Here is a 20966-nt window from a genome sequence, read left to right as displayed (position 1 = left end):
GGACATGCCCTTCGATGGCGAATTCCTGTTCAGACAGAAATCCGACCATTCTTTAGAAAAATTTTAAGAATCCAAAATCGCTGCTAAATCTTTAGGCCTAGCTGCGCAACCGGCCAAACCTGCCATCAGCTTCGCCTCTAGGGCACGGGTCTACAGACAGTATGCCCCTTATGACAGGAGAGCACAGCTTCCACTGGTCAGGCAATGGCAGAAGCATTTCTCGCACTCTGGAAGGGGCAGAGAGGCTTCTAGAGGCCAGCAAGCAGTGTCATCGGCTGGGGTAACCCAACCTCCGAAGCCGCTTTGATTTGCCCTGTCACAACATACCGGTTGTTGGTCGATTGATGGAGCATTTGCTCCAATGGCAGGGAATTACTTCCGATGCCTGGCTCTTCAGCTCATTCAGTGAGGTTATTGTGTGCCATTTGTCAGAAAATCACTGGACAGACCCACTCCACCCCCAATCCAACCGGGACAGGATGTCCAGGAAGAACTGCAAGCCCTGTTGTTGAAGGGTGCCGTGCAAGAGGTAGCTCCCGAGCAGAGAGTATAGGGTTGGTATACCTAGTATTTCCCGGTACCCAAGAAGAGAGAAGGTCTCCGTCCCGTTCTGGACCTCAGGGCCTTGAACAAGTTCTTGAGGAAAGACAAGTTCAGGATGGTAACGTGAGAAATTCTCCACGCTCTTGAACTACAGGACTGGCTTGTGTTAGCAGACCTACAGGATGCTTATTTCCATGTGCCAATCCATCGAAAGCACAGGAAGTTCCTAAGGTTCACCATATGGGACAAGCACTATCAGTTCAAAGTGCTTCCCTTTGGTCTGACCTCCGCCCCAAGGGTCTTCACCAAGCTCAGGCCAGTAGTTGCAGCTCACAGCAGGAGATCCAGAGTCCACGTATTTCCTTACCTGGTCGACTGACTGATCCGAGAAAGTCAGTGGTGCAGGTCTTTTCCCATTAAGAGGACATCTGCTTGCTGCTACACAGGCTAGACTTCTCCCTGAATTTTTAGAAGACCCCACTGCCTACACAGGAAAACTAATTAGAGCCTGCCGACCATTTCTCTCCTCTAACAGTTGCCTTACGCTAGCTAGAACTCTCATACAATCTAAGTTAGACTACTGCAACAGCCTCTACCTAGGTGCCAACCAAGCGATAATTAGCAAACTCCAAGTCCTTCAAAATAATGCACTACGAGCAGCACTAAACATTCCTAGGCTAGAGCACATCTCGGCCACCAGAATTTCATGCAAATGGCTCACCATCCAACAAAAAATGTATCTAAAAACCCTCTGCCTCACCTACAAAGCTCTTAACCAACTAGCCCCCCCCACCTTAACAACAATTTCACCATGAAACCGTCCATCAGAACCACTAGATCCTCCAACACCCTATGTCTCACAGTGCCCATATTTATCTCTAAAAGAGCCGGAGGCTCGAGCTTCACTGTCCTCGCCTCTCAACTCTGGAACGCCCTGCCATCAAGTCATCCAAATCCTTCCAGTCGTTCAGGAAACTTGCCATTGGGTGGCTACTGACAAAAAGTCAACCTTTATGCTAGACCTAGTTACAATCTGTATATATTGCACATGTCTCATTTATGTCATTATTGGTTGTATCTACCTCCACTGGCTGTATATTCTGTATATAACTGTTGTTAAAGTATCACTGCTAATTACCACGTACTGTGCCTTGTAACTTGTACTAAGCGCCGTTTACTCCCGGGTCCGGAGCGCTATAGAAATAAAATAAACAAACAAACAAACACTAGTTCAATGGCTCCAGTTCATCAGAGCAGTCCTAGACACCGGGGTTGCGAAAGCCATCCCTCCCGAAGAGAGAGTCGTCTGCTTGATACAAATGGTTGACTTGTTCCGGAACCATGCCACTATACCAGCGGCTTCCTACCTCTGCCTCTTAGGTCTCATGGCTTCCTGCATTTTTCTGGTGCCAGAGGCCAGGCTGAGTATGAGATCCCTCCAGTGGCTCCTGAGAAGTCAGTGGTCACAGCACCTTGGTGCTCTTTCGGATATCCACGAGGTGTCCGCATCGGTAGTCAACAAACTGTCCTGGTGGGCGGACCACAGCAGTCACCTGGTGGGGGAACTCTTCTGACCTCCTTCGCCTCAGGCCCGAGTGGTCAAGGATGCATCTCTGAAGGGTTGGGGACTCACTGCGAGGATTTGCAGGTGAGCTGCCTCTGGTCAACAATGGAAGCCAGGTCGCACATCAACAGGCTGGAGTTGCGAGCTATCAGGCTAGCCCTGAAGGCATTCGCTCCATCTCTGCAGGGAAAGCATGTCCTCATTCTGACCGACAACACGGTGGCAATGCACTACCTGAACAAGCAAGGTGGCGTGCATTCCCGCCCCCTCTGCACAGAGGCAATGATACTATGGTTGTGGTTACTGGAGAACCAGATCTCGGCAGTTCATATGGCGGTAACAGAGAACAATTTGACGGATGCTCTGAGCAGGCAGAGCATGGTCTCACATGAGTGGGAAGCGTGCCAGGAAGTCCAAGAGGAGGTCTTCTCCCTCTTAGTGAGCTGCAGGCCTAATGCTGTAAGCCACCCTTCCTGCGATTTTTTCGGGAAAAAGTCTCGCTTAGGGTACGGCTTGGCTTCCTTCCCAAAGTTGTCTCAGTGTTCCACCTATCTCAATGCATTGACCTCCCAGTCTTCGATCCTCCTCTGCATCCTTCTAAGGAGGAAGAGCGATTTCATCGCCTAGATCCCATGTTATTACATTACGAGGAAGTTGGAGTTCAGAAGAGCTGACCAGCTCTTCGTGGCTTTTTCTTTAGCCCGTAAGGGCCTGGCCATAACTAAGCAAACCATGTCCCGCTGGATCATTTTCTGTATGGCGGAACGCTACCAGTCCGCCGGAAAGGAATTACTGGCAGGCATCAACGCTCATTCGACTACGGGAGTCTCAGCGTCAACAGCATTGCAGAGGGGAGTCCCTGTCCGGGATATTTGTCACACAGCGACATGGTCATCCCTTTATGTTTCTTTGTTTGTTTATTTATTTTTAATGCGCACCAAACCCAAAGGTAACAGGGCGCAGCAATACGAAGATGCAAAGCTTACATGGTTACAAGTATGATTACAGTGGGACAAATATAGTTACCGGTAGGGTCACAGTAGAGACATATATACATATATACAAGTGTACAAGTTACAGCAGGTAAGGGCAAATGGACACAGGAGCAAATGTTACAGTATAATGGAAGGATGGGCTAAAACAGCCAGGTGAAGATAATACAGCAGCCTAAATTAGTGGTCAGTAGAGTTGAGCAAGTTGATATAATTATTTCGAAAGTGTAAGTACGGTTGATCTGCTCTGAGCCAATGTGGCAGGGAGTTCCAAAGTTTGGGTGCCTTCACGGGAAAGCTATTGCCACCAATCTTGGTAAGTTTGTATCTCGGAACCAAAAGGCAGTTTTCGTTGCAAGCTCTCGTGGGTCTGATGGACGTTCTTCTATTTAGTCTGTCCATGAGGTAGCTAGGTGCAGCATTGTTTAGTGCATTGTTTTAGAAGAATTTTACTATGAGTAGATTGCCATTTGTGTTGTCGTCTGATGGAAGAGATATGTTCTCTTTTGTTTATACCTAGTGCAGCTCTTAAGGCATTATTTTGGAGTGTTTGTAGCCTCTGGATAGTTACCTTTGCTAAGCACTACAGTCTAGATATGGCTCATACAGCAGATGTACGTTTTGCCAGAGGAGTGCTGCAAAATTTCTTGGTATAACTTTCTGCCCGCCTTCATCATCCACTGCTTTGAGATTCTATCAGATGAGGAATCTGCGGGAGAAAAGCAATCCATTGAAGGAGAAATTACGCACCATAATGTTCTTTCTATGGATTCTTCTCCCGCAGATTCCTCATCTCCCCTCCCATCCATTCCCGCTCAGAAAGTCGGTGGTTTGTGCGCATCTTCTCTTTACTGTTGACTTAGTGATGGTCCTCAGTTACCGTTTTCTGTCCTTCCTGCCACATATCGTTTATTAAAACAAGAGGTATTTTTTTCTGAAGCTACTTTGTTAGTGTCTATTGCAATCCTCCTTCAGAGGTGTATGGTTATTTCATTTTTGTCAGGGCTTATTGGCCCGTTGTTCTCTCTTTGTTTTCCTATTCAGCCTGGTGTGCTCGGGAAAAAAGGGGGAAACTGAGGTGTGGGGCGTAGTGGCGACACTTGACGTCACGTATGGAGCCAACGATCGGATGCTGAGCAAGACAGATCGAAACTTTTCCAAAGCAGCAGAGCTGGATGGAATATCTTTCAGATGAGGAATCTGTAGGAGAATAATCCATAGAAAGAACATTAAGGTAAGTAATTTCTTCTGCTACAAGGTCAAAATAGAAATTGAGTGCAAATAATGATCCATATTTGAAACAACACAAATGTACTGACATCTGATAACATCTTCAAAATTCACACCACTATTAAAACAGGATTAACAAAGTGACACAGGAAATGACAAACATAAGCTAAGAAAGTATTTTCTAAGTGTACTGAATCAAACATCTTGAGAGTGATCTTTTTTACATTCTCTCCCTTATAACATCCTTTCTGTTGGATGTACCCTTATTCCCAGATCAGTAGTGACCTATTTAGCAATGCTTTTGTGAACATTGTCAGAATGTTGTAGACATGCAGTGTTTCGGCCTCATGATCTACTGGTTGTGTGCTCTTTCCCCTATTGTTTCGGGCTTCACCAGGACGGAAAAGTATTGATGCGTCCTATTAATTAATTCCTGTGTGTACAGCACCTTATGTCATATTCGTACTGAGGCAGCACGCATGTGAACGTTCTCCTATAGACTCTCCGAGGCTTTTAATTACTCTAGGCTTCCTAGTGCACCCTGGGGTAATAGTTCCCTTACCTCATGGCTCCATTCTGTTTCATTTCTGTAGCCTTGGGTCGAAGCTATTATTTCGATATGCCTCTGAAGTGTTTTAATATAGTCCCGCCCGGTACGGTAGCAAGTGGACTAATAAAAAATGTACTTCTTCTGCGTTTAAAAAAATGTGCTTGTTTTTGTGAATTTGGCCAACCAGGTGCAAATCTGAGATTCACACAGGCATCTCCTTGTTACCTCCAGTGCAAATCTTTGAGAATCAGGTACAGTCTTTGCAAGTTAGATGGTCTTCCAATAATGTGCTGGTGGTGCTGATCTTGATTTGGCAACAGGTTGCTCATTGATCACTTGATTATTTGCTTCAAATGGTGCAGGTGATCTGGTCCATATAATATACTAACATGTTTATTTTGTGCTAGGCAACGTGTGAGCTGACCTCATCTGGTTTCTGGGATTGTGTCTGCCAAAACGACTACGAAGGAGACGGTACCCGGTGCTATGGAAATGCAGTATTTGTAAGTCCCAAATATGCCATTCTGTAGTACTATTGCTTTACACACTCTTGTTAAAATGAGACACACAGGGTTAGTAAAAAGATATTTAAAGTGAACACTCAGTGCAGCTCTTCAAGGATGGCTTAGAACTCTCCTTATGCATGACATATTGTTGTCTCCTCCCTTTTGGAGGTAAATCTGCTACACCTCATAATTCAGCTCGGGGACAGTGGATGACAGCCTGTGGAAAATTCTAGTTGTTCTGTATGCTGGTCTTTTATGCGGGTAACAGACAACCTTTAAAATGAATGGGCAATTTAGGGTACAACAAAGGGTTGAGTGTGCTAACTTCATGTTTGCTTAGATTGCTGAGATTTGCAAGATCTCTCATTCCTTTGTGCACTCAAGTGTTGACACTGTGCTCGTTTGCTGATTGTGGGACACTCATTTGGTCGCGAGTGGAACCATTAGATGCTCTAACGGATTGCGTCCCCACACAGGTGACTCATCTTACAAACATTCCCCAGCATCAGTTGATCTTTGGAAATTTTTCATCCATGGTGGGGGGGGGGGCAATGCGACTGCATGCAACTTTTATCAGTGCCAATCACCTCTGCACTCTGGCAGTCATGCCATGCTCAGTATGTATGGTGCACGCCACACCTCCTGACCTCCGTTGTTTTTTTCTGCTTGCTCAGCACACTGTTTCAGAATGGCAACTCTTCAGAGACAGGGCCTCATTACGACCCTGGCAGTAGGGGGTTAACGGCGCCAGTAGAGCTGCCGGCGCCGTTAACCCCCTACCGTCTCATTATGAGGTCTGCTCGTGGGTCCCGCTAAGGACGCCTGGTAAAACCCGCGAGCAGTCCAAGATGCTAACAACGTGCCCGTGCTCTTCCCACACAAACGCTTTTGCACAACACAAAAGACAAAAGACTAACACCAGAGCCGTTTACCTGATATATGTCCCAATATAAGGGTCAGGCAAAGTCAGGCAATTGACCAGAATCACACACACCTGATGGCCCATTCCCTTCCCCACAGGGATAAAAGGTGGAGCACCAAAACACAGGACGAGCAAGGCAGACCACACGACGTGAGAGCTACCTCAGCACGGCAGTTCAAGAGGAGGAGAAAGACGGCGCAGACCGAGAGGGTGACAAGGAGAGAAGCGAACTTGCTCTTTCCAACTAAGGCCAGTGAATCCTCCAGAGAAGGAATCATAAGGCTGCAAACAATAGCCAGCATGTGTTGCAGCAGATGTCTACGGTACACGAGACCCTCCTCTGCTGATAACCAAGCCAGAGTAGGACGCTGGTCTTGGTGGTACTGATCTTGACTCCAAGGACAAAGAAAGGCAAGTGGTTCATCACAGCCGGCGAGTCGAGGGGAGAATCGAGAAGAAACTGAACTATGCTGAACGAAAAGTAACCAGCCGCTAATTTGAACTTGGAAAGAATTAAAGATATGATTGAAGAAATAGGGAAGGAAACCAGAAACAGAGGAGGCCGGCACCACGTGGGTGCTCAAGCAGGAAGCCCTCTGCGATTAACCAAGTGTTGAAACTACCGTAACCAGAAGCCCTTGCGAAGAGGTGAAAAGAGGTCAAAGTGGTCATACAGAAGTCTTATAAAATCCTCTGTACTGTCGAAAGTCTTTGACCGACAGATGATTGTGAAGCTTAGGGAAATTAATCCTGCTTGGTGAAATGAGTGCATGAACAGTGTGTGTTAAAAGTTGTCGAGAGTGAACCCGGAAGAGGGAATCCGACAGTCATAGATGAAGCCTGAAGTACTGTTTAAAAAGACATTATTATTTGAAACACTTGTTTTCTTTATTGAAACCCTATCCCACACTCTTTCTATAATTAGTTGTAATTTATTTATTAATGTGTTATAGCTTAAAATAAGCTTTTCACATATAAATCAATAAAACAACTTACAGAATAAAATACTGTTATAATTTCTTTAAACATATTCATAATAAAGAAGCAACATTTAGTACAATAAATTAACCATGGAAAAATAAGATAAGAAAACTAACTGCGTTAAATAAGTAAGTAAAATAAATGGTCTTATGCCAAAGTAATGTTGAGAATAAAAAGTGAATTTGAATTTGAGAGTTCCTCTCAATTACATTTCAACAATCCCTTAACATGTGTACTTTGTACATCTATTTGCAGTGCATTTATGTGGGATTAGCATCGAGACTGTATAGTACTACTTGCGTATCAGCAACTAGTACAAACGTTTGGTAGTACCGTCAACCATTTAACTAGTTTTAGTTCCAACGATAAGTAATAGGAATCTCTATATAGATATTTCCAATAGTTTCTCAATTGTTAGCCACATGTTATATAATGCAATATAAAGCTTCATTCCTGTTGCATTAAGCGCCCTCAGCCAGAAATCTTCACTGCTGAAGTCCCCATAACAAGTTGCATAGGTTTTTAGCATGGCAGGACATCTAGTTAGTACATGTTTACCTGATTCAGTGACAGTACTGTTCATACATAGCCGGCAGAAACGGTCTGTCTTGGTAAAATTACTCATAATCCTGCTAATAGCCAGTACCGGTAGTTGATCAATCCGCACCAATAGGATAAATCGTCTCAACCGTGGTGAAGGACACAGAGACAAATAGGGAGCTGGTTTCTTGAAAGTATATCTCATATGATGGACACATTTATAACGTTTCAACTCTTCCAAGTGTGCATAGTTTTCGATCCAGTCATCTAGTTCAGATGTTTTAGACAAAGCACTCAGTGTAGTGGCTTCAATCCGGTTGGGCCTATTTGTCCAGCCAATCTTTTCCAGATAGTGACCCCATCTGTTTTTTCATGAAAGGGAATGTAGAGGATTTATTAATTTCATTGTGCATTGCATTCAGCAGGAGATTTTCTGTTGCGGAAACATCTTTATATAAAGTTCAGCCCTTTTTCTGAGTACTTGCGCTTTCAGAGAAATAAGACCCAGTTCCAGTCTGAGGATAGACATTGGTATGCAGTTCGGAAGTCTGAGTATTTTCTTCCAGAATTTCCCCTCTAGTATCTGGAGCCAATCCAAGTCCATCAGCTGCAAGGCTTCTAGTCCGTAGGTGGTCATGGGGGTTAAGACCTGTTGATATAATTGTCTTGCAGCCCAGACTGTGTATCCACAATGAGAAGTGGAAAAACAATATATTAGGGCACTAATTTGAGCAGCTCTCGTCATTCGAGCTTGCTTACACATCGTGTATTGGCCCTTGGGCTCTATCTCAATGCCCAGGTATCTATAGTAGGGGGTATATTGTATTGTAGACCCTTGTATTTGAAGACTCACTCGTGCAATCTTCTTATTGCTGAGGACCATCATCTGGGTTTTGTCCAGATTAATAGTAAGGCCATTTCTATTGGCATAGTTCCATAATGCCTCTGCAGAATTTCGAAGACCACTGATTATATGGTCCATGATGACTAAATCGTCCGCATAAGCGAGAACTGGACAGTGAGCGGGGCCTATCTTTGGTGGGCAGTTATGAGCTTCTGATAAGGCTTTTGGTATGTTGTGCACAAAGAGATTGTATAATATCGGTGCTGTCACACAGCCTTGCTTTACGCCACGAGTTTGATTGATCTTATTGGTCATGTTACAATTGGCGTCTGATTTTAAAGAGACTGTGGTATCCCAATGTAGCTGTTTAAGATCATATAGTATTCCCTTCGGGCATCCCAAGATTTCTAATTTGGTCCACAGCAAATCTCTCGGCACTTGATCGAAGGCAGCCTTAAAATCAATGAATAATATGTATAGTGGTGGGCTTCCAGGCGATCTGGCCTTATTACGAAGTATGTCCATTATGATCAAATTGTGCGCAGTAGAATATCCACTCCTGAAGCCGCATTGAAATTGATCTAAGATCTTTTCTCTATCCATCCATATTTGAAGCTCTTGAAGTAAGTATGTCACAAATAGGTTGCCAGTGGAATCCGGCATAGACAGTAGACGATAGTTTGAAGGATCTGTGCGGTCTCCTCTCTTATAAATAGGGACCAGGGTTGCTGTTCGCCATGATTCCGGTATGAGGCCATCATTCAAAGTTTTATCAAACAGTATTTTCAGGACCTCTGCCCAATATTCAGGTTTACTTTTTAAATAACATTCGCTAAACCATTGGGCCCAGGCGCTCTCGATGATTTGAGTTTTTTATCATGGTAATCAGTGATTCCACAGTCACCTTAAAGGGAGGAGAGGGACTATTCCAAACCATCGTCTCCGTGGACATTCCTGTTGGATGATTGTTGCGACTTCTCAAAAATTCCTCCCATTGGCCCAAATCGACAGGATTGTTGAGGGAACTATTTGTTTCACCCCTGGCCTGTCTCAGTAGGCTCCATATAGAGAAGGGGAGTTCCCTGTACAAAGTATTTGAACTGTCTTTTGCCATTTAGCTAATTTAAATGCATAGCGTTTTTGTCTGAGCCAAGATCTGAAGGCGTTTTTGCACTTCTTACTTGAAATCAGGTAGCTATCCCATGTGATGGAATGTTTACGTAGCGTCTTAAGTTCTGCTCTTAAGATTCTTTTAGCATCTCTGATTTCGACATCAAATATATTGGTTGTGTTGGCATCGGGAGCTAGTATGTTAATATTCACGGTGGCGTAGTTGTATGAGAAGGATGTTATCCACTTTTCAATCTCGTTACAGGACATAGTGAGAAGGGCATCATGTCCTATATTTATCATGTCATTCGTAGCATCTACAGCTTTTATAATGTTTTTATCATACCAACGAAAATTTGAAGAAGTGTGGTTCATTCTCAGTTCGCCAATCGGTCTGGCCCGAGAATGTTGTAGCAAAAAATTAAATGTTAACGAGAGAGAGGCGTGATCACTCCAATCATTGTTGCTAACCTTCATGTCCGCGATCAGTTTCGCCATTGAGGGACTTACAAAGATATAATCTAGTGTACTACAGGATCTGGCATTTCTCCATGTAGGTTGTCCTGGATAGTCACTAGTGGTTCTGCCGTTGAGGATTTCAAAATCCCACGAGTTAAAAAAGTTGAGCCACAGTAATCCCTCAGAGTTTGCTTCCTCGTGCCACATCCTACCAATGTTCTTCAACAGGGGATTATTAGTTCTACCCACTGGTCCCATAATATGGCAATTAAAGGCGCCTACAGTTGTTACTAGATTGTGTTCTGAATCGATCGTCCAATCAATCAACAGAGCGTGGCAAGCTTCCTGAATGAGATCTCTGTATGAAGATTCAGGTGGATTATAGAGATTGATCACTAGCATCTTGTCCACTTTATCTTTGCCGGGGAGTTCTATCTTAACTGCTAGGACAAATTCGTCTAAATTCGAGTGGATCCTTGTTGACTTTAACGGATGTATGATTCCAATTAGAAGACCCCCCATACGGTCTTCCCCTGGGTCCCTTTTTGGCTAATAGTTGGATAATTAGTTGTAATGAACTGGCAATAGGTTTTTCTTAGTATAGGCCCTTTTATTTTGACACAACACCACTAGGATTGCCTTATTTTTCATTTGATGTTCGACGCTTGGTCCCATCTTAGATTTAGGTTTAGCTTAGGCATTTTTCCTCCCTGCATTCATTGTTCAATAAACAGCCTTGAACTGTGATCACTTGTGTCTGTCTTTACTGTTGCCACCATGAGTTCCTTACAGTGCACAGGAAGGGGATACAGAGCGAGGTGGGTGGGGGAAAACAAGGGGAAAACAACAGGCTACAATAGAGCACAGAGAACAGGAAAACAAGGCAGCAGCAGGCAGTGAGAAACAGTGGTGCAAGCCGGCTCAGAACACCCTAGGGAGGAATAAAGGCCTAGAGGGCAACAGTAGTGAAACACAGTGAAGAGGGGAACCTAGAGAAGAGGAGAAAGGCCTAGTGGGCAAAGAATACCATGTCAAGCACACCCAGGAAAACTTACCTAGAGGAGATAAAATGCAGGAGTATGCAAAAAACAGAGACAGATGCCAATACAATCAACTAGGGGGGAAAAATGCAGGGAAATGCAAAAAGACCAGTTCAGAGATGCAGAAAACAGAGTACTGCTACCCGGGAGAGGGACAGCCTAATGGATGCGTAGAGACAGTGCAGGGTAAGAATCGCATTGAGAGGGAATTGGGCAGTTTAGTAGGATACATTAATGGCTGCGCCCCCCACCCGCACCTTTCTTACCTTGCAATAGTTGCTGGTTGACGGCTGCGCTGCATGGTTGCACTCTTTGTTTCCAACCCCTTCGTCGCCAAACACTGCAGCCTTGTCCTGAAAGGACTTTGCTGCAGAGGATCCGATCCATGGTTCTTAAAGGCTCGGAAGCGTGAATGAACAGTGCGTTCTACGTATTGGCAGGCAGCGTCTCCTGCGGCACTCAACACTGCAGCCTTGTCCTGCGTGTGCTATGGCGCAGAGGGTCCGATCCCCCTTTCTTAAAGGCTCAGAAGAGTGAACATGCAATGCGTGCCTCAGATTCATCTTGGATCCTGTTCTCCTGTGGCTTCCAAGGTACTTTGGGAAAGTGGGATCTGTAGAAAGAGAAACAGACTATTAACTAACATATTTGGACTGGGCTGTAATATGCAACATAAAGTACACCTTTTCCTTATAGGTTGCTCAGGTGGGGCTATCCTCACACAGTATTGCATTCATATCCTAAAGAAAGCATCTGCCTATGTTCTAATTATTACCTGCATATCTCCATAATGTTTTATGAAGTTAAACCTTGCCTAGTAATTTAAATGCGTTTGAACTACTGTCAGCAGTTGGTGCACTACAATTGAATTTAAAGGTAGCAGTGTTAACACCTAGAATTGTATATTGATTTTAGGTTACCTGTTTAGATGTCTAGTACAAAGGGAGTCTCATTTATTTGTGTATATCTACCTGACTTTTATCCTTTAATAAAAGAACTGTGTTATCACATAACATAGTGTGTGGACATTCCATTGTGGGGAGCTTGGTGATTCACTGTACCTAAGAACCAGCCTGCATTACCTCCTTTCAGTCTCAGCCTAGGGTGCTCGTTCCATAGCTACCATTAAATAACCTTGGCTGAGGTGCTCTGTGCCTCTACCCCAACTATATCCGGTCCGATAGCACAGAGAGTAAAGCGCTCACTTTGACATCTGTGCAGAGCCTGCTGACACAGGTTCGAATCCCGGCGGGGCCAAACTCAGCCTTTCATCCTTCCGAGGTCGATAAATGAGCACCACACACCATGGGTGATAATAAGCAGCGCTCAGATACCTGAGGGTTTGTAGCGCTATATAAATGCTAAATTATTATAATTTTTTAATTTTTTATTATTTTATAAACAACACAAACAATTAGGACTTCCGTATTTAAGCTTCACAACATTACATTACAAAGTACACTTTTCGGTCCTCCCCCCTCCCACCCCTTCAACTCGAGCCCCTGTATCCGTGTCATCAACCTGCTTATCTTCAGGCGTGCCTACTGCCCTTATCTCTTCCGTATCATCATCGCTATGGTCGGCCTGGGAGGTACCCACCGTTGAAGCCACCAATTGTCTCCATGCTATTAGGGGTCACACTTCCTCCCCCCACCCCCTGCTGACCTCTTCGTACCAGGCGGCCGTCTCTGCCTCTGCCCACTTCATAAGTTCTGCCCACCACATCTCAATTCTAGGCCGATGGGCCGCTTTCCAGCACATTGCAATCGTTTCCGTTTTGCCAGGATGTAGGCCAGGTCCTTCATCTTACTGAAGTGCCTCAGGTTGCGTGGTCTGGGAAACCCCCAAGCATGCATGCCCAAGCTGACTCCACATCCAGCGTAACCCCTTTTCCTGCCAAGCGTATCTTCAGCTCTGTCCAGAACCTACCCACCTCCGGGCAAGCCCAAAACATGTGTAGCATCCCAGCCTCCTCCTCCCCGCACCTAGGGCATTTCTGTATCACCGGACCACCAAACCTGGCAATTTTTCTGGGGGTCAAATATGCTCTATGAGTGACATATAATTGAATCTGCTCAAGTCTCGCGTTTTGTGACACCTTCTTATGATACCTTTGGGCTCTATCCCATTTCCCATCTGACATGGGTTCTCCCACCTCCTCTTCCAAATCTCGCCTCAGTTGGAGCAGCTCCTTCCCCACCCTAGTCCCCAGTAGCTCATGTATGCGGGATATTTCCTGTCCACCCTCCGAGATGTCATACATCGTCTCGTGGTAGCATCAGGTTGTTCCGCAAGCACTGCCTCAGGCCACCTTTCTCGCACTCGTTTAATGATTCTGGAATAAGTAATGTGTTGCCCCTTATGCACCCCAGTGTCTTCTATTATCCTCTGAAAGTCTGATGCCTCCCCCTTCTGCCATAAATCTCCAAGGGTAGCCAGGCCCATCGGTTCCCAGTATCTACGGACCCCTTTTATCATTTGGGAGTCTTCCCCGCATAGCGCCACTAACGGCACCTTCAGGGAGAATGGGGCTGGGTTTCCCACAGTCTGCCATGCTCTACGCCACATTTCCCAGCCAAACCCCAGCAGTCTCACCATTCCTAGTACCTTTGGTTTAGGTAACCACACTGTGTCTCTAAGGAAGTAGGGAGCAGGATCCCTACGCAACAGCCTGGCTTCAGCCGTTTCTTCTTCAGACAACCACCTGGCCACATATTGCAGCTGTCCCGCCAAGTAATATAACTCAAAATTCGGCAGGTTTATACCCCCCTTGTCACACGGGTTTTCTAGTTTCCAGAGGGCCACCCTGTTCCTGGAATTGTGCCATATGAAACCTCTGCACAGGCTATGGAGTTTGGCAAAAAAGCGCTGAGGGATCACATACGGGATGTTTACAAAAAAGTGTAACAGTCTGGGCAGGACTACCATCTTGATCAGAGCCGTTCTTCCCATCATGGCCAGGGGTAGTCTGGACCAAAATCCCATGCTATTCTTAATACCTTCAACTGCCTTTTCCGTATTGTGTTAGTGTTCTTCTCCTGTCGTGTGTTATATGTCAATACCCAGGTATCGAAATGTCTCAGTTCGCCAGGGTATTGGCAAAACCGGTAGGCTCCTCGGTAGGGCACGGCTGTACCTCCCCAGGGGGAACATGCTGGATTTTTTGTGGTTTACTGCTATGCCCGAGAGGGTAGCGTATTGTTCCATCACCTCCAGGACATATTGTAGGTTCTCCTCTGGGAAGCGCAGATATAAATGTATATCATCGGCATACAATGATATAAGATGCGAACCTCCCACAATATGGATCGCTATCTCCCCATATTGTTGTCTGAGGCAGACTACCAATGGCTCCAACGCAAGGATATATAGCATAGGCGACCAGGGGCAGCCCTGTCTAGTGCCCCCGCTGAGTTGCCACCTATCTGAGATTATAGCGCCCGTTTTGACCCTTACAATCGGTGAATTGTATAACATTTTGACCCACCTCAGATACCATGGCCCCATCCCGTATTCTCTCAGTCGCTAGCAGCCAAGGCCATCTCACTGAGTTGAAGGCCTTAATTGCATCCAGCGAGACGATTGCCAATTCGCCGGGGTCCTTCTCCGTTTGATCGATAATGTGGTGAAGTCTCCTATGATTGTCAGTTATGTTCCTGCCAGGAACATAGCCTGTTTGGTCAGGGTATATCAGTCTGCTGATGACTCGCTTAAGCCTGTTTGCCAGCACTGCTGTGAGAATTTTGCTGTCCTGATTAAGCATTGATAGGGGTCTGTATGACCCACAGTCTGTGCTTGGCTTACCCGGTTTTAAGAGCGGGATGATCACTGCCTCCCGTAGGGACTCCGGCAGCCTACAGCGCTCAAACGCCTCATTAAGCATGGCCAGCAGCGGGGGGAGCAGCTCTTGTTTGTATGTTTTATAGAATTCACTGGGGAGCCCGTCCGACCCCGGAGCTTTGCATGTGGGCAGGTGTTGAATCACTGTCTCTAGTTCTTCTGAGGTGATTGGGGCGTCCAGGTATTCCCGTTCCAGATCGTCTAGTGTGGGCAAGGCTATGTCTTCTAGCATTTCCTGGATCTCTTGGTCCATGTCTTCCCCTGCGTCCTCATAAAGACGTTTATAATATCTAAGGAACTCTTCCTTTACTCCCTCCTGGGTATCCCAAATCTGGCCCGTCCCCTCAAATTTCCCTGATCACTGGTTGTGATGTTTCATTTTTATATAACCAGGCCAGCAATCTGCCCTACTTGTCTCCTCCCGCATGCTGCCTTTCAACATATTTCTTGTAGCTCAATTTACATAATCTATCCCAGTGCTCACTGCTGGCTTGTTGTAGCAGCCTCATCCTTACCCCATCCTCCTGAGAGGTGCCCCCCTTACGCATTATGTCTTCCAACTCCCTCTCCGTTTCCTGCAACTCCCATTCTATGCCCCCTTGGAGTCCTCTAGATGTTGATATGGCTACACCCCGCACTACTACATTGAATGCCTCCCATATGGTTCCCACAGATTGAACGCTTCCGGTGTTAATGTCGAAGTACTCAGTGATCATCTCCCTCAGGTCCTCCCGGAATCCTGAGTCCTGCAGGGCTTCAGCTCTGAGCTTCCACGTCGGGATTCGCGCTTTAGGGGGTTGGTGTCGCCACTCCATGACCAAGGGGGAGTGGTCCGAAAGCACTCTGGTCTCATATTCCGCGCCCGTCATTTCTCCTACTAGCTCGGCAGCAGCGAAAATATAATCCAGCCTCGTGTGCAGGTTATGTGGTGCCGCATAATGTGAGTACTGCCTGTCCGGGGGTGTAGCTGCCTCCAGACATCTAAAAGTTCAAAATCTTTCAGCAGGGTCTGTAACGCCTTTGCCGCCGGGGTGGGTTTGTCTGGTTTACCATCTGACCTGTCCATTTTAGGATTCAATGTACAATTAAAGTCCCCTCCTCAGAAGGATCACGCCTCCCAGTAGGGGTCTAATTTTGCCATATAGAGTCCTAAAGTAAGCCCCTGTATCTTGGTTAGGGGCGTATAAGTTTATAATGCTCACTTCCTGGTTTTCCAGCATCCCCCGCGCTACAATCATTCTGCCATCCGGGTCCAGCATAGACTAAATTAGCTGAAATGGTACATGCGGTGCCACCCATATGATAACTCCTCTTGCATAAGCTGAGTATGTGGCTCCCGTGATGCTCCCTTTCCATTTTCTCTTGACCACCTCCAATTTCTCCCTAGTAAGGTGGGTTTCCTGTAATAATGCTATGTCAACCCTCATCCTTCTTAGGTACATCATTACTTTGTTACGCTTCAAATAGCTATTGAGGCCTCTCACGTTCCAAGTCACCACTCTAAGGCTACCCGATGCCATTTATAGGATATCCCACCTCCCCTCCCAGTTTCCCCTCCCGCCTGATGTGACATAAGATTTGGCTCGTTCCCCTCCCACTCCCAACAAACTCCCCCACACCCCCTTTCCCAACTCTAAACCACTGCACACAACCCCTTCCCTCCCCCCACCCCACCCAACACCAACAAGTTCCCAGCTCCATCCCTGGATCTCAGGCCCCCCCGCGTTTGGTCCTGCGTCGGAATGCCGAGGCCAGGAACCCGGCAGGGTGTCACCGGACTACCGGTGACCTAACCAAACTTCACGTTGTGGGGATGTGAGGGCTGGCTCTGTAAGGCTCCCGCACTAATATCAAAGTTTCTCGTGCTAACGGATCATGCACACATGTATAGCCCTGTTCGCACCCTCCCACTGCTATGTCCTGTGCTATATTCAAGTCCCATTTTCTTAGGCTGTGACACTGTACGTGCCGCAGATGCATGTTACTTATCTTTGCCTTCTCTTGTTTGGATACCCGTTTCTTGGGGGCAGCTCTGTGCATCCAACCATCCCATAGCATCCTCCGGGGTTTCAAAAAACAAGGTTCTGCTCTTGTGGAACACCTTCAGTTTTGCCGGGTAGATCAGCATATACTTGTGGCCCGCTTCACGCAATCTCTTTTCACAGTCCCAAAGTGCATGCGTCGGCGCTGCACCTGCAAGGTATAATCCGGGTATGCCGTTATGTTTGCCGACCCCCTTTGTATTGTTCCGCCCTTCCGAAAGTGTTCAAGAATTTTTTCCCGATCTCGGTAGTTCAGGATCTTGGCTATCACTGGCCTAGGGGAGGTTCCCGGCGGTGGCCTCCTCATCAGGGCTCTATGTGCCCTTTCCACAGCAAATCCCTGGGTCAACACTCCCCCGGTTATCTCCTGCAGCAGCATTGATTCAATGAACTCCGTGGGGTTGGATCCCTCAGCACCTTCTGGCAATCCAACTATACGAATATTATTCCTTCGGGTGCGTCCTTCTACCTCCTCTGCCCTACTTTCCAGGTTGCCCACATTTTGTACCAGGACGTGAAGTTCCGATTTATAGGCTGCGCAGTCCGCTGTGTTCAGGGCCACCTCTTTTTCTATATCACCCGTGCGTTCTGCCAGTGACCTGACATCTTGCCGGAGAAGATTCACATCCTCCTGTACTGCCCCAACTTTGAGGCCAAGTGCCGCTTTCAATTAGTTCATGGCCAGTCCCAGTTTGGTTTCACAAGCCACTTTCAGATCAGCATTCGCCAGAAGTATCTCCTGGTCTTTGCCCATAGCGTCCGTGCCCCCAGCAGGGGTTTTGCATTTGCTCCTGGCCCCTTCTGCGCCCGCCGATGTTCTAGCGTATTCGTCAAGTGTGGGTTGCTTGCCCTTTGTTCTTAGGAGTTTGCTGCTCATCGTGGTGTGTCAGAGATGTATGGGCAGGCCCCCCCGCTTGTGGCCTCCGGCCTAAGTAAAGTTAGGCTGCCATTAGTGTCAGGGCCCAGCCAGGCTGTGTCAGGGGTATCCTCAAGCTGCCTGTTCTACTCCTGGAGTGGGCTGTGTCCTCCCACGTAATTATGTGGGTTTATTCAATTCGCTCGAACCCCGAGCTCCAGCCCCAGTTGGTCTGGGTCCTCAGGTGCCCCTCCCAGTATGTGTTTGCTGGCCCAATGTGCGTCACCCATGAGCCCCGACAAATTACTGTCACTTCCCACCCGACGGTGGTGTTTATGGAGCTTCTCACCAGGCATGCCTCACGAGCAGGTTGAGAGTGCCCACGAGCTCCCAGTTATGCTCCTGGAGTGAGCTGTGTCCACCCACGTAGGTATTTGCTGGCATAGGCTAGGGGGTGTCTCCTTCCACTTACTTATGTTACTGCTGTTCGTGGCCTGGGATCAATTGTGGCCCCTTGCTACTTCCATAATGCCTTCTGTGTCCTCTTACTTAATGCAGCGCCTCGCTCATGACCATACCTCCAAGCGCAGCTCAAGTCTCGACTGCAGGTCTGAACTTCGTGAGAATACATGTTGCGCTTATGTGAGGCATGCGCCCGTCTGGGCCGTGCAGGTCCCGCATTCCATCAACAGCCGGGTTGTTACACCGCAAGCACTCTCCTCTGTTGATCCCGCAGTGGCTCCCGTTCACGAGGGGGGGCCCAGGCCGCCCCTGTCTCCCCACCCCCCGGAGCGCTCCGACGCCCAGGAGCGCCGGGCTCTCAAGTGTCCTAGGTGCAGCTGGTATCTCCCCAGGCTACCTGCACAGGCCCCCGGGACGTGGATGCCGGACTGGTCCCCCAGCAGGTCTCACACACCAGGCGCGGCTGACCCCCGCCTACCTCAGCTTCGGGGAGGCCGCGCCCCGCTGCATCCATCCGCAGATACACTCCGAAATGGGGAACTCAGCACTCGCGTGCGCCAGCTGGGCTTCGAGCACCGCGCGTCAGTGCTCCAGTGGGTGTTTCAGGGGACGGAGCGCGCCGCTGCCCGCATCCGTCTTTCCTTGGCGCAGGGCCACCGCCATGTCCTTTTTACCAGTTGGAGCCTTTGTTAGCTCTTCGCGTCTGCCATTTTTGGGTCTCAGCCCCGGGATACGTGGGCCCAGCGAAGCCCGCAGGGCGGCCCCCCTCCTTCATCTCAGCTTCAGATTTACAGGATGCCTGTGCGCCGCACTCACAAGCAGGCATACGAATTTTCAGGGCGTCGGTGCATGTACATGTGCACTTTTAACAAGGATCAGATGCTGGATCTCAGGAGCTCTCCCGAAGCTCAACTGCTCACATGGCTCTCGTAGCCACGCCCCCTTATTATTATTATTATTATTATTATTATTATTATTATTATTATTATTATTATTATTATTATTATTATATAATGGGCAGAAGTACAGATACCCCCCTCCAGTCTTTACACCAATACCCTGGGTCTCTTGGCACCATCCAGGTCCAGAGTGCAATATGAACTCTGAGACATTCTGGAAAATACTCTAAAGAAAGAGACACTTCTACCCTTCAACGTGCAGTGGAGGCCCCAGTGTTGGACGTGTGGGTGAAACCTGCCTCTGTTGCCCCAGTTGACAGGGACCTGGCGAGGAAGCACCGTCCTGCACCTTCAGTCGCAGCTTTCCTCTATGCCCATGCATCACCTGAAAGCCTGGTGTTACAGGCTGCTACAGCGAGCCTGGTTTTACAGGGCTGCTACAGCGAGCCGGAAGACTTCTACCTTTCTGTCCCTTCCACCGGACCGGAAAAGCAAAAGGCTGGATGCCTGGGGCAAGGAGGTGTTTGCGTCAGGCAGTCTAGCGCTCACAGCTGTGAAGTTCTCCTTCGGCTTCTGGTCGGCTGTAGCCGGTGCAGCAGAGCACGTTCCAGAGGGTGAGATGAGGGATGGGTTTCTGTCCCTGGTCTCGGACTGCAAGGAGGCAAAGCGGCAGATGCTGTAATCTGGCCTAGATACGTCGGACTGCGTGGGCAGGTCCATGGCCACCAGTACTGTGGTCAGGAGCCATTACTGGCTAAGGATGTCCGGGTTTGCGGCTGATGTCCAGTCGAAGCAGCTAGATATGCCTTTTTACTGACAGAACTCATTTGGAGCTAAGACCGACAACGCTCTCCAGAAAATCCAGTCATCTAAGGCCACTGTCAAGTCCCTGGGACTCAAGGTCCAGCAGCCCACCACGCAATCCTCGTCCTGGGGCAGGGCTGTTTGCCCCTTCCCGCATTCGCCCATAGGGGCTGTGGACAACCAGCCCAGGAAGGGGCCAAGGTAGACGCTTCCTGAGAGGCAGTGGGAGAGGTTCACAGCGAGAAGGTATCACACCAGTCGCTGTCCCCTTGGCTCTCCAGGGCACCAAACCTCAGTGACGTGATCCAGCACCCATCAAGGGGGGGTGTAGGGGGCTATCCTTATTCAGCAGGAAGTCGTCAGAGACCACGTCCGATGCTTGGGCCCTGCAAGTCATCTATCAGGGGTATTTCCTTTCTTTTCTCCAAGGCCCACCAGACCACGGTTCACTGGCATCCGTCTCTCTCCGGACCCCATCCTCCTGGAGAAGATCCATCAGCTTCTGGCAAAGAATACTATTGAACTAATTTTGCGTTCAACACAATGGTGGGAGGGGCAGTCCACCTATTTTCTTGTGCCAAAGGAGGACGTAAGTTTGTGCCCCATTCTGGTTCTGTGGCTACTGAACTTGCTCCTTCGCAAGTCCAAGTTCAAGATGGTCACTTTAGCCCAGATCCTGTAAGCCCTCTATCTCCAGGACTGGTTGGTTTCCCTAGATCTTATGCAGGAATGGTTGGTTTGCCTGGATCTTCAGGACGCCTAATTCCATGTGCCGATTCATC

General features: G+C 47.7%; 1 protein-coding gene across 1 annotated transcript in view; it reads left to right on the top strand.

Annotated features, from left to right (window-relative positions):
• STAB2 (stabilin 2) overlaps positions 1-20966 on the top strand; it is a 1783079-nt gene that overhangs the window by 605644 nt on the left and 1156469 nt on the right. Inside the window, exon 27 of the mRNA XM_069629923.1 lies at positions 5287-5382. Coding sequence (XP_069486024.1) covers positions 5287-5382 — 96 coding nt within the window. The remainder of the gene's footprint in view (positions 1-5286; positions 5383-20966) is intronic.

Source organism: Ambystoma mexicanum, chromosome 12 (genome assembly GCF_040938575.1).
Source record: "Ambystoma mexicanum isolate Mex_15411 chromosome 12, UKY_AmexF1_1, whole genome shotgun sequence".
Classification (NCBI taxonomy): domain Eukaryota; kingdom Metazoa; phylum Chordata; class Amphibia; order Caudata; family Ambystomatidae; genus Ambystoma; species Ambystoma mexicanum.
The sequence above is the reverse complement of the archived record's forward strand: the minus strand, read 5'-3'. Positions and strand labels throughout refer to the sequence as shown.